Source organism: Amphiura filiformis, chromosome 6 (assembly GCF_039555335.1).
Source record: "Amphiura filiformis chromosome 6, Afil_fr2py, whole genome shotgun sequence".
Classification (NCBI taxonomy): domain Eukaryota; kingdom Metazoa; phylum Echinodermata; class Ophiuroidea; order Amphilepidida; family Amphiuridae; genus Amphiura; species Amphiura filiformis.
The window spans coordinates 28,102,266-28,115,957 of record NC_092633.1 but is presented as its reverse complement, the minus strand read 5'-3'; the positions used below and the strand labels follow the sequence as shown (position 1 = coordinate 28,115,957).

The window sequence follows — 13,692 nt, the reverse complement described above, 5'->3', positions numbered from 1 at the left end:
CTTCTGACATTCCAACTCTCCATTATGACATTTCTTCCTTCTCTCTTTGCAGTTGTTCCAGCGATGACATCCACCCCTTATCTCCAAGCTTAACAACAACTCAGCCGCTGGGATTACTGCTGGAATCACGAGCCTCATGCTGAAACGCACTGTGGTTACTGTCTCGCCTATTCTTTCTGATATTTTAAACTGATCCTCTTAACTGGCCGCATTCCTGATCCATGGAAACTATCTCGAGTGATCCCTATTTTCAAGTCTGGGGATCCTCACGCTGCCTAACTACAGGCCAATCTCATTGCAACCAATTTGCAGTAAGCTTCTGGAGAAGGTTATTCATAGTCAAGTTCTGCAGCACCTCACCAGCAATAACGTTTTCACCAACATACAGTTTGGTTTCTTACGCAAGTGTTCCACCACGGATGCACTACTAACTGCTCTCTATGAATGATACAATCAACTTGAGGATCGCAAAAGCATCGACATGGCTCTTTTTGATTTATCCAAAGCCTTTGACCGCCTTCCCCACAGTCCTCTGCTCCATAAACTAAGATCTGTTGATATTTCCGGACCACTCCTCTCATGGTTCAGGTCTTACCTGTCCAACAGGTCCCGGTTGGTTGCTATCCGTGGTGTGGACTCTCAATCTGTTCCTGTTGTTTCCGGAGTTCCCCAGGGCTCTGCCTTGGGGCCTCTGTTGTTTCTTGTCTCAAATTCCGGAAAAAACGGCCCAAATTTTAAAACAAACATGAACCTTCCAAAATAAATGCACATTTACACTTGGTGACCCGGTCACTACCTGGCGCTGTGATTTGGGATTCCGCGTCGCTTTCTCTCTCTAGTTACCAGTACTTTTAGTTTGCCCTTACCCCAGCCCTTAATGATTTGTGTCATTCTTCCTTTTCTTTTAACAGTTCTCTTGTTCTTTATGCTGTCGACACTACTCTCTTCAAGCCTATCTCTGCTCCTGATGACTTGGTTGATTTCCAATCTGACATCGATTCCATCCATTCTTGGTTCTCCCTTAATCACCTTTCTGTCAATGCCTCCAAAACAAAAGTCATGGTCATTTCCACTAAGAAGGACCCTTTTCCGGATCTCAATCTCACTCTAACAGCCTGCCCATTGAACGTGTATCTTCTGCAAAATTTCTTGGTGTATGGCTGTCTGACAAGCTTTCCTGGAATCTTCACATCGATCACATATGCAAAAAGCTCGCAAAATCATCGGCTTCATTCATAGATCTTTCCAGTCAGCCCCCTTCACTCTTTGTACTTGGCCTTGGTTCGCCCCATTCTGGAGTATGGTTGTACTACTTGGCACCCTCTGAACATAACCCTTACCAACCGTCTTAGGTCTACTCAAAGATTCGCCTGTCGTGTCATTCTTCAGTCTTGGAACCTCTCCCATGAGACCTTCTCTGGGATTCCGACCTGCCTCTTCTTAGCAAGCGTCGTGATGTTGCTTCTCTGTGTCACTTGTTTAAAATCTTTGCCAATCTTTGTTCTTCTCTAAACCTTTTCCAGCCTCATCTCAGACCCGGTCTACGAAACCTCAATTCCCGCGCTGTTCAAGTTCCTTTCCGCCGGCTTTCACTGTCCCAGAGATCATTTTATCCGTTTGCCTCCTCCATCTGGAATGATCTCCCTGAGGCTTTTTTCCAATGCTTCTTCCCTCCAAGCTTTCAAATTGGCCATTCAGTCTCAACTCCTCTAACCAGTTCGCCGTAATTTATTTTTTGTTTTATTTTGTTCTCTCTTGATTAGCCTATAACGAATTTTCTAAAAATGTCTTGATTTTAATGTAAGGGCAATCCTTCAATTTATTGTGTTTTCAATATTGGATATGCCTGGCCTTGTGCTAAATGGTATAAATATAAATTTTAAAAAATTTGAGGTTTATTCCACCAACGGCAGGAAAGTGACAGTAATAGGAATGGTCTATTGGAGATTTTTTAGCCTTTCGGGTCGGTAAATAATTATTCTTTTATCATTATTAATAGATCTGTTGCAAAGAGCGCAGTTAATCAGCATTTGCAAAAACAATTGACCTTGTCTGTAAATTCCCATAAGTCTTTGCGAGTAGACCTAAGATGTCGTCATTTGACGTCACGCGGATTCGCACATCGTTCAGTGAACATCGCTACTGCGCATTTCAAAGCCGTGAAGTGCGCAGTAACGATGTCTACCCGCAAAGGCTTATAATAACGAACAAGTCAATTAACCGTGCTCTCGTGTCATTCCTTCTTACGTCATACCTATTTTAAGATATCATGTTCTTTATCAGTTAATTGTTAACAATTGAATATAATAATAATAATAATAATAATAATAATAATAATAATAATAATAATAATAATAATAATAATAATAATAATAATAATAATATTAATGAGTTACGATATCACATGTTTATAAAATACATAACAAGAGCAAAGGCCTCAAAGTCGCACCTGAGTATCCTTAATTACCTTGAGATTGAGCTTCTGTTAGGTCTCCAAATATCACGTGTTCTTCTTCTTGATGTTGGTTCTGGTGATCTTTTTCGACATTATCCACATCATCCGTATCTGACTCTGAAAAGTCATCCTGTGGAACAAGGAGTTTTTCATGTGATGAGCTTTTAATGAAGTCTATTAAGTATTATACCCTACACAAGCTTACACATCCACCTACCCGCACAGTCTCGACAGTAAAATGCCATTTGAAACCAATAGTAGAATTTGGACGAGAACAGAACCAGCTCTTTTTCATACTAACAATTGCTGAAACTTTCGATACAGATGATCACAATTTATGATGTGGGGTAAGAAGCATTGTAAACGATCACGAATCCGCCCGACGATATGCTGGTTTTAAAGTACCAAAGGCTCGAACAAGAAATGGGTCCTATATGGTCATGTTTTTTATACTGGGACCCTAAAAAAGGTGGTGCTGTCACATTTTGCTAAATCATTTTGTCTACTTATTCCTATATTTTTGCTAAAATTCATCATGAACAAATGGTTTTGGTCTTATTTTGAAGATAAATTATTAATCTAATGAATTAATAACAAATACAATTAAACAAATGAATTAATTAATTACAACAGCTTAATTAAGTTAATTAGTCAGGGGTGGTGCCGGAAGTGGAGGAGCCGGAAGCGGAGGAGCTCTGTGTAATTCCAATGGGAAGTTGGTGTTCATTAATAAAATTTATGCACTTTGTTGCCTAGTAGTAGTAGAAGTAAAATGCATTTGCATATTATGTTAATCTTATTTTCTAACTTTCTATAACTATAATTGCCTAGTTAATCTTAATAAACGTAGTAATTAGGGATTTAACAAGCTTTTTATTAATGCAATGGAATGTGGGTCATGCAATACAACAGGCTTTAAATTTTGCATGCATGCATATGAAATCAATTTAAATATTGTTTTATCTTTGAAATATAAAATATATCTTCTCAAAGGAGATTATTACAGTCAAAGGATTTAATCTGATGACATATTTTTTATAGTTTATTGATGTAGGCTAATTGTGCATGTATATGCCTACACGTACTTGTTACTAATTATTCACTGTATATTGCTTTTTGGAACACGCTATATAGGAATTGGATATTTAAATTTGATATTATAGCAATTCTTTAAAACTATTTTGAATATATTTTCCAAATTTAATGGCACTTAGGGAAATTTTACATAAATTAAAAAATTTAAAATACAACTTTTTTCACACCCTGTATAACACAATGGGCTTAACAAATATAGCACAAACTATATGTTTAATGAAAGGACTAACTGTGTACATTCCAAATATCAAGTTCATTTTCCAATTTAATATACTATGTAGAAATATTGGAGTGGCAAAGAAATTTATTTTTTCTGTATTTTCAATGGAATCACCCTGTATATTTTTGGTACACCCTGTATATCCACTCAAACTTTACAGATTTGCAATCCTGACAATATATGCTTTTTAAAAATGTATATGTTTACATAGTTTGAGTGAAAATTTTTTGAATTATAATCAGAAATACAAAAAAGGAGTGGATTTTTGACAAATTGCAAGATGTGACACAATTGGGTCCCACCTCAAAAAACATGACCATATTGTACTCATATTTACACACGCCGCTTCTTTTATCTTCACATTAAATTTGCTATAGCACTCACATTGCCGATTTTGACCTAACTTGGTCACAATCATCAGGGCCCCAGACCATACATACCGCGTAAAACTTGCAGGGATAAAGGTCACACAGTGGACAAAACTCGCCGAGATAAAGGTCGTACATGGGACATAGTGGGCAAAAACGTTATTTCACCTCGAAATGCTTCTTCTCTCACAAATGGTGTCACCACTTGCACACATGCATTGTTATGATCAAGTGTCATTAAATTGTACATAGATATGGGGTCAAAGGTCATTAAGGGTTCACTTCTGGTGTAAAACAAAATACCGTCAACAATTTTTATTAGGCAGGAAAAACATAGCAGACTGATAGTATGTTCACAAATGAATTGTTGTTGCCCAATATGTGTGGTATTTGTTTATTGTCTTGACTGCATCATTTGGTTTTGACACGCCCTGTATTCATGGTATTGCAACTTCGGCGCGCCTCGTACCCGAAAATGAAATGCCAAGTGACTATTACCTGTCCTCTCCAAGCGGTCTGCACCCGGGTCTGCATCTCGATCAGTTTTACATGTTGACTATACAAACGAGCTGCATCAAATTGTATGCGACCAGCTTTCTTAAATTTGTCTTTGGCACTCAAAGTATTCGGCTTAGTATCTCCTGTTTCATGTTTTGCTGCTGACGCCTGTGGAAGTTTATCAGACTCATCCGTTTCTTTACATGATGCAACCATAACGCTCGCACCTTGTGTAGCCTCACTGGTCGCATTTTTTGATGATGGAAACTGAATTTCTGTCGTGTTGTTGACAATTGAGCTCATTTCTATTTCCTTTTTGTCATTCGACTTGTTAACAAAAACATTAGAGTCTTCAAATTCATTGCCGCCATCAGTATCCTCATTATTAGTTGGTGTTGATCCCACGTATAACCTCTGTGCTTCAACTCTTTCTTCTTTACTCACATGTTTGTCATCCAGCATGGTCAACTCAGTTAGTTGGCTAATCACGTAATGCCTACATAGAATAAAGGAGAGATAAAGACACGTAAGCCGTAAGGTTAAACATAATGAACTTGCCACTATCCTGCTCTTCCTCTTTTGCCGTCGTCATTCATTGTCGTTATTGTCATGGTCATTGTTACTGTCATTGGCATTTATCATCATCATCAGATCATCATCGTCACTGTCATTATCATCGTCACTGTCATCATCATCATCATCATCATCATCATCATTATCATTATCATTATCATCATCATTATCATTATCATTATCATTATCATTATCATTATCATTATCATTATCATTATCATTATCATTATCATGATTATCATTATCATTATCATTATCATTATCATTATCATTATCATTATCATCATCATCATCATCATATTCCTTCTCCTGAACAACAACAGCAAAAACTTCGTCGTTGTTGTTGTAAGCTATTTCAGTGGTTATATAAACTTTGAGTACAATTAGCTGACCTTGCCATTATGCTGACCTTGGCAATTATGCTGACGATTAGACTTCTCCGTAGTCCACTTGCCCATTTTGCATACTCTGGCCATTACATTTAAGCATAAAACTCTGATTTATATTGATTTGTGTGCAACTGATAGATTTTCACATCTGTATCTGATCTTTTCAGTCACCGCACTCCCTCTGTTTGTTAGCTGCCCAAGTGGACTACTGACTTTGCCTTGCGGTTAAGATTTTTAACACGGGACTCTATGGAGAGTTAGGCCAATTTCTGGCCTAACTAAAATTGGCCATGATGTAATGCATCTTTAAATGGATCTGCCTTGTAATTGGTCTCCCATATCTCGCTATTGTTTAAATCTTCCGGGCCCGCGCCATTACCATTAACTACACCGTATACAACTATCTGTGGTATTTGCGGCGCTTTTGTGTTGACGCGAAAGTTAATCTCTCATCAAACATCTAGCGCGTCTTGTACTATACCATGCTTTAGTACTTGTGGTTAATGGACTGATAAACAAGTATGCTTGACTGTGTGTTTTTAGAGAGCAAAGTCCCGGGGTAAAGTTCTGCTTAAAATTCAAAGGCCATAGTCGGATTTTCGGGGTTCGCTATCAATAAACTGGTAGATTCCAAAATCAGAATTGTTCAGTATTAAATTAAGGTTACTATACTGCCTCTTTTGAGGTTTTGAGCAAAAAAATGGGATGAATTTGCCACATTAAGGGTAGACGAGGTATTGCTGGTCGAAGCAACCTATAAATCGATTTTCATTATCTAGATCAATATATTATTGAAAATTAACACCTTCGCAATGTATAGTTTACTATATGATAGATGGTGGCAAGAACATTTACAAAGGACTGATTACTCACTGCAATCTTCACTCTTGTGTGTTTTGACTGTAAGTTTATGAATCAAATAAAAAAGATAGAAAGTAGCTTCACTTACGTTATGTGTCATTTTATTTATAACATAGAAGTTATTAAATTAATAAAGTAAGACAATTTATTTATCTATAAGTGCATGTCAAATGGGTACATTGTTCAATACTATAGGCCTACATGCATAAATTATGCCCACATGCATAAATTATGCCCATATTATAGCTAGGCCCTAAAAACTTTATTTTGCATCGGATTTTCCCGTTGAAAAGACAAAACTGATGTTTATGATAGCAACTATTTCATCAATAGCATTTTGAGTCATTTTTATCCATAAAAGACACAGGATAGGATAGATAATTACTTTGACATCAATATGGTCCATATGATGAAGATTTTGATTCTTAGATCTGTTATCAACATGATATCACGCTGTTCAGTGGTCAAGGACCCCGGATCATAGGTGATGTAATTTTCTTCTGCTGACCATATGATGCTGTATATTAACTATTATTGTTACATTTTAGGCCTATACCTAAAACTTTTAAAGTCATATTAATTCAAACATAACTTTGGTAATACTCACTCGTTTTCATTCGTTGAAACGGCAAAACATACTTACTTTTCCTGACAAATCGAATTACAATATTTTTTAAAAATTCCACCGCAAAAATAAAAAAAAATAAGTCATTCCAATACCAATAAAAGTTAATCTCTTGAGCAAACAGACCCGATCCCAGAAATATATACCAGACCGCGAATGGGCTGGCGATAATGCTAAATCTGTGTCAGAATGCTACATGAAAGACGACGTTTAACATAATTAAGAAAGCGATCAGATTGATGATTTTATATATGTCATTGTTAGGTGAGATAATCCCACAGATTCAAGGAATTCCTACATTCAATCAGAGAAGATGAAAAGAGAGGAGATTTAGATTAAGCTGATTATCCCAATTATTGACTCCCACGTCAGCATTTGAAGTAAACATTACCGGGAAACATAAACCTTCATGGCTGAAAAGTTTCATCCTTAAGGGAACAACCCACAAGTTCGATGAAGCCCTATAATAAACGAAAGTCCTTTCGTTAGGGAGGCATAGGAGGGAAGGGGTCAAAAAGTCCGATTACGTTTGTAAAAAAAAGTAGTTATAACATCAGTCAAAGTTGATCTTTTTTAAGGATTTAATATCTAAATTTTTGTATTTTCTGAAGTACGATATTGACATTTTACAGTGGTTGCTTCGAAATAATTTCAAATCAGTATACTAGAGTGCAGTACTCGCAACCTGCAATTTGTAAGTTCATTTTAATCAGCTGTACCGCACCTTGATTCTTTTTATTTGAAAATCCAGCAAGTCATAATTTTTTTCGTGCCCAGAAAGGTATGAAGAAAAATATTTTAAAATAAAATAGAATATTGGTTTCTTCCATAAACGTGATCAATATCATTGCATTGTTGCACTCCTCCACATACCCACACACCGACATCGCCCGGTTAATAATTACACTATACAGCAAGAGACACTGAAATGAATACACGGGATCGATACACGTGGATGATGATTGATATTCAGACGATAAATCTTTGGATACCGGGTTTGAAAATGATGAATATCTCCCGTAAATGATTTCGTATAAAGAACCCAGATGTGGTTCCTTGCACTTGAATATATATTTTTAACAGATATGATAGTCGTTAGTTTGTGCTTTGAGATACTAGCTTGCGTCTTGAGTCAAAAACTGACAATAATTTTGTTGTTCTCTGATACTGAAACCACATAACTTTAAAAAAAACATGCTTTTCAGTAGTTTTACCTTGTTTAATGGTATAATTATAAATATTTTGCATAATACGCTGATGACGCCCTATAAGTCCAAAAGTCACGAACTCGTGCGTGTGGGGGTGAGTTCGTGAGTTCTGGACTTTAAGGCACGAAAATAAGATCTCGAGATAACAAAAGTGGATGGGCTAAAACACTGACGCCCTGAAATTGAACAGATTTCATGAGATCCTGAGTTGTCTTAACTCCCTGGTCTTTATTTTTATATCTTTACTATTTCTTTATTTTACACTGGCTAAGTCAAGAACACAACGATTTAGGATTCGTTATCACAAGATTTTGACTTCCTGATTTACAAAATACAAAAAGAACCGCATGGCTCTTAGTTACTTCCGTAGATACTCATTAAATACCCCATTACCATGATTACACACTAGATGATGCTGCGCGCTGCAACCTTTCGATCACACCAAATTACATTCATTGAAAGGTATGCTCATTGAAACAAGTGAGAAACCGTTTTTAGATGTTTATCATAAAATCTAAACAAATACCTGTACTCCATGTATTCCGTTTGTGTTCCTCCATTTAAATAACTCGGGGCTACCACGTTATTCATCAAACTTAGAAACTTCAGTTTGGGGAATGCTTCGGTCACTCTATCAATAAACACCGTCAAATATACGATACTGTTCTTGTTTAACCACAGAGTTGTTAACTTTGGTAGATGCGGGAATTTGACTGACGATTTGATGGCATTGCTGTCTAAAATAAGAGTGTGGATGTTGGTAAAAGCTTCCAAGGAACTAAGATTGCTAGTTAAGATCGTCAAGGAAAATATTATAAACAAAATCTTGCTGGCATTGCATGATAATTATCATCTTTTTGAGGAATATAAAGAACAACGTTAACTATGTGTGTATGTGGGGAGGGGTGATTGTTGGATACTTTTTGACCAATTGTTGAGTCATCCTACTCAGTCCCATATAAGCTCATAATAGTCGCCCTAGTGGGTGAGCTAGACCCCCTCAAATGGGGGAGGGGGTACCACTTTCAGTGGCGTACCGTGGCCGCTCCAACCCCGGGAGGCTGACGAAAATTCAATTTTGCCGCCCCTTCCCCAACAGCCCGAAAAGGTTGACCCAATTTTTTTTTTCGGTTTTTTTAAAAGTGAAGAGCAAAAAAAAAAAAAAAAAAAAAAAAAAAAAAGGATTTCAGGCGCTAGCGCCCTAAAAGCTAAACATTTTGATGTATAGAACCATTTTTTCAAAAATTTTTATATTTTATCAAATTTTTCCGCCCTTTTTTACTTACTAATTCTTTTTCTCGCCCCTTCGTTTTGGCCGCCCCTTCTTCTTCCGCCGCCCCTGCTTTGACCCCGGGGCTGGCGCCCCCAAAGCCCCCCCCAAAAAAAATACGCGCATGACTTTTATCAGATATAGTTGACTTCATGGGTGTCGAACATCATGTACAGTGTTAAATTTTTAACTTGCTCAATGAGCATTTTCAACAAAATATAGGCAAAAAATACATATTCATGAGCTTTTTCAGTCATTTTAGCTCATTAACTACATTGGTAATTGATAAAAACAATAAGATACAAAGAAAATATAAATTATGTCTGATATGCTTCAAACAAAAGGCATATTACTTTGGTCTACTACTCTTATTAGGGGCTGTGTGTACCCAAGGAGTGGTGAATTTTCAAAATGGTCTGCCAAAAAAATCTTTGCCCTCCTTTTAACGTGCCAAAAAACCTTTGTCCCCCCTTTTGACGTGCCAAAAATTCTTTGTCCCGTGCACATGCAAGATGTAGTGCGGAACCCGAATTTAAAACCTTAAATTATCAACTAGGAACACATTCAAATATGTAAAATTTCCTGCTCGCTGCGTTCGCATTATATGATATCATATAATGCGAACGCAGCGAGCAGGAAATTTTACATATTTGAATGTGTTCCTAACGTTTTCCTACACCTTTTTAGGGTGTAATATAGAAATGTTGCCCAAAATATCTGTGCTTTCCCCCACCCTTTTCAACCTGCCAAAATCACTTGCCCCCCCTTTCAGCCTGCCAAAAATTCTTGCCCTCCCCTCCTTTTGCCACGCCAAAAAATCTTTTCCCCCCTATAATTCACCAGACCGGTTGTATCATCGGGTCGGGTGATTGGGCTATTCCAGAAAATAGATGCACACCCCCTATAGAGGAGTTCGGATATCCAGACTTTTTGTCCAGTCGTGATTGTTGGAAATCCAGACTTTTTAAATTTCCAAAGGCGAAAAAATCCAGCAGAAAAATAGTCCAAAGTCAGAAATCCTGAATTTGAGAGCACATTTTAGACATTTCCGTGATTTTTCCATCATTTAATTGGATTTCCAAGCTTTTTCAAGCGACATTTGGCAACCGGAATTCCAGTTGTTTTCAGAAGGCAAACTTGGAAATCCAAACTTTCTTTGATTAAAAATTTACTCCTCTATAGGGGTGTGCACTTCTTTTCTTGAATAGCCCATTACACGACACGCTGCACGCTACCTGGAACGCACAACCGGTAAATTCCTATGGAATCCCAGCTTACAGCGCCCCATATCAAACTCCCGGGGTTGGGGTGGAGCGGGGGTGGGGGAAATGGGGAGATCCCGAGGAAGCTACTTACATAGTGCATCATCGCTGTCAATTGAGCGTCGGGATATACAGTACAATTAACAAAAGGATACGAGAATCTGTTATAGCTGAGATCTAATTCTTGCGTCCGAGCTGCAAACTTTTCTGCGACTTCTGGAGGAATATTGGTGAGATCTCGATAAGCCAGGGTAAGACGGCCATTTTGTCAAGAAAGGAGTCGTCCAGCATGTCGTCGACATGTCCTCTGTCACGAAAGTAGTCCTCCCAAATAGATTCCAATTCCATGGCAATATGAGAATTTCAATATATGTTCTTCTTATTTCTACTATTTGTCACTTCAATTTTAGACTAGCGAGACCTCAACCGTCTATCATGTCTATGATATGCTTCAATACCCACACGTCAAACCGGGTACACAGAACCTAATAATCCTTGACAGAACATTTAAATGTGAATGACCCAAGTCTAATTTGTAGACAGCCATTGTGTTTGTTCATTTGTGTATGTAGAGCCATTGTACTAGAATAACTTTTAAAAGCATTAAATTCATTCACCCCGGCGCCCCGTGCAAAGTGCTAACGAAAAATCAGAAGTTGTTATTTAAAAGGAAACAAAAATATTAAAAAATAAAAAAATAAAATAAATAAAATAAAAAAAACCCACAGATCCGCCTGTGTACATATAAATGGGCAGTTAAATTGGTCTCAAATATTAATGAATTCAGAAAAACATACGGGATACAATGTATAATGAATCATTGACGCCATGATGGCAAAATTTCTGTCTGTTCAATTAGCTTAGATTCTTGAATTTTTAAGATATTTGAAAAAATAAAAACTTGTGGCCAAAGTCATCAAAGAAAAGTGTTAGCACAGCCTTAGACCTAACGTGATTTATACTTTTCAAATTCTAAAGTTCAATTTAAAACCCCATTTCTTTTCAATTTTGGTCCTTTTTTATTTTTTCAAATATCTTAAAAATTCAAGAATCTAAGCTAATTGAACAGACAGTTATTCCATGTATATAGACGACCCCAACTGGCCAAGTGATGGTCAGAATTCATTCGGCCATTACTCACAACCGGTTTTTTCGCATTGGACCTGTACGAAGAATCTTTCTGGGACTTAAATATCTCCATCTACGGTATACCTCGGTAACGTCTTTTCTTGTCCATAAGGCACAAAGTATCTTTTCTTTGCTTTTTACGGGCCCTCCACGATCCGAGGTCCCTTTTTTCTTTGCATTAAGCTGTTTTATACATGCTCACGAAGGTCTCTTTTCTTCCTTAACGGGCTCATGGTATCTTTTCTTTGCTTTTTTTACGGGCCCACTACGGTCTCTTTTCTTTGCCTTTGCGGGTTCATCAGGGTCTGCTTTCTTTGCTCTTTTACGGCCCATAAAAAGCAAACAAAAGTAGCGGGCCCATAAAACAGTGAAAAAGACGTACATTTACAATACAAGATAGCCTTTGACCAGTGGCGTAGATTTCTTTTTGACATTGGGGGGATGAAGTTGGAAAAAAATCTTGAAGTATAGTCAATCCAGCACCCTTTGGCGACAAAATTAGTTTATGATATAAATGCGCGCGAAGCGGGCGAAAATTTTTGCTATTTTGAAGCTAAACTGATGAAATATGGTGTAAAAGTAGATTAAATGCGCGCGAAGCGCGCGAAAATTTGCACTTTTGGGGCTAAAATGTGCAAATATGAGGTTAATTTGGTCAGAAACCCATTATCAGGCGTCAACATTGGGGGTAATATTGGGGGGATAAATCCCCCCATCCCCCCCCCCGGGATCTACGCCTATGCCTTTGACTCACTTTCTAATTAACATTTCACTTGAATTATGTTACTGTCTGCTTTTGCCACAATGATCATCCTCCATATAATGAAGACTTCGAGAAATCAAGGGAGTGCAGCTTCAGCTTAATCGTGGGAGCACAAATTGCAAATTTTAGCAATTTTGACCTCCAATGTTCATTATTATTTAATCATTCATCTTTAAATTGGCAAGTGTTTCGACAACTTTAATCTAGAAGCAAAAGTCGTTATTTTCGCGCGCCTTTGTCCACTTCAACGGTTCATATTGGATCATTTTAGCTTCAAATTAGCACATTTTCTGCACTTTGTCTCCTTCAATGTTCATATTTGATTATTGGCAGCTAAACACGCTACTTTGATCATGTGTTCAAGCATTTTACACCAACCTCCCTCCCCTATGTCATAAAGAAATTTACGCTACTGTTGTTTCCATCCCCCACACACCCCCACCTATGAAGTCCTACTATAATTTGGTTCATCTCAAGTTTGGTAGTGACGTATGTGCGTATTTTGCTCGCCGCAGTATCGAATCGCGTGCGGAAAGTTAAACGCGCTGAATGTACACGCACGCGTACAGAGGCGGTTTGTTGGCACGCTTACGGCGCAACCGCGAAAAAGCATTGACGTCACTACCAAACTTGAGGTGAACCAAATTATATACACCGTCATCGCTCGGATCAAAGGGGCCCGTACGTTCATTATACCCCTGGGCACGTAATGGCTATCGGTGGCACTGTTCGCTTAGGCTGCGATCACATAGAAGTATACGGTATTCGCTATACGAAATACGCTCATTCGATCAGGCTGAGTTCATATAGGAGTATACTATGTGAACTCAGCCTGATCGAATGAGCGTATTTCGTATAGCGATTAGCGAGTATAGGTATGATAGGTCAGTTTACCAATTTTCTTCGTCAAATCAAATGCGGGATCAAATGCTTGTAACTTTACTTCTTGAGGTCACATTGCATTCAATGAGGTGTCA

General features: G+C 37.8%; 1 protein-coding gene across 1 annotated transcript in view; it reads right to left on the bottom strand.

The window, feature by feature from the left end:
- The window catches only part of LOC140154442 (uncharacterized), a gene marked incomplete at its 5' end in the record, with an annotated part of 29,846 nt that extends 18,757 nt beyond the window's left edge, over positions 1-11,089 (bottom strand). The window contains 4 exons of the mRNA XM_072177008.1: positions 2,468-2,585; positions 4,637-5,132; positions 8,819-9,079; positions 10,980-11,089. Of these exons, the coding sequence (XP_072033109.1) occupies positions 2,468-2,585; positions 4,637-5,132; positions 8,819-9,079; positions 10,980-11,089 (985 nt within the window). The remainder of the gene's footprint in view (positions 1-2,467; positions 2,586-4,636; positions 5,133-8,818; positions 9,080-10,979) is intronic.
- Positions 11,090-13,692: the final 2,603 nt, after the last annotated feature.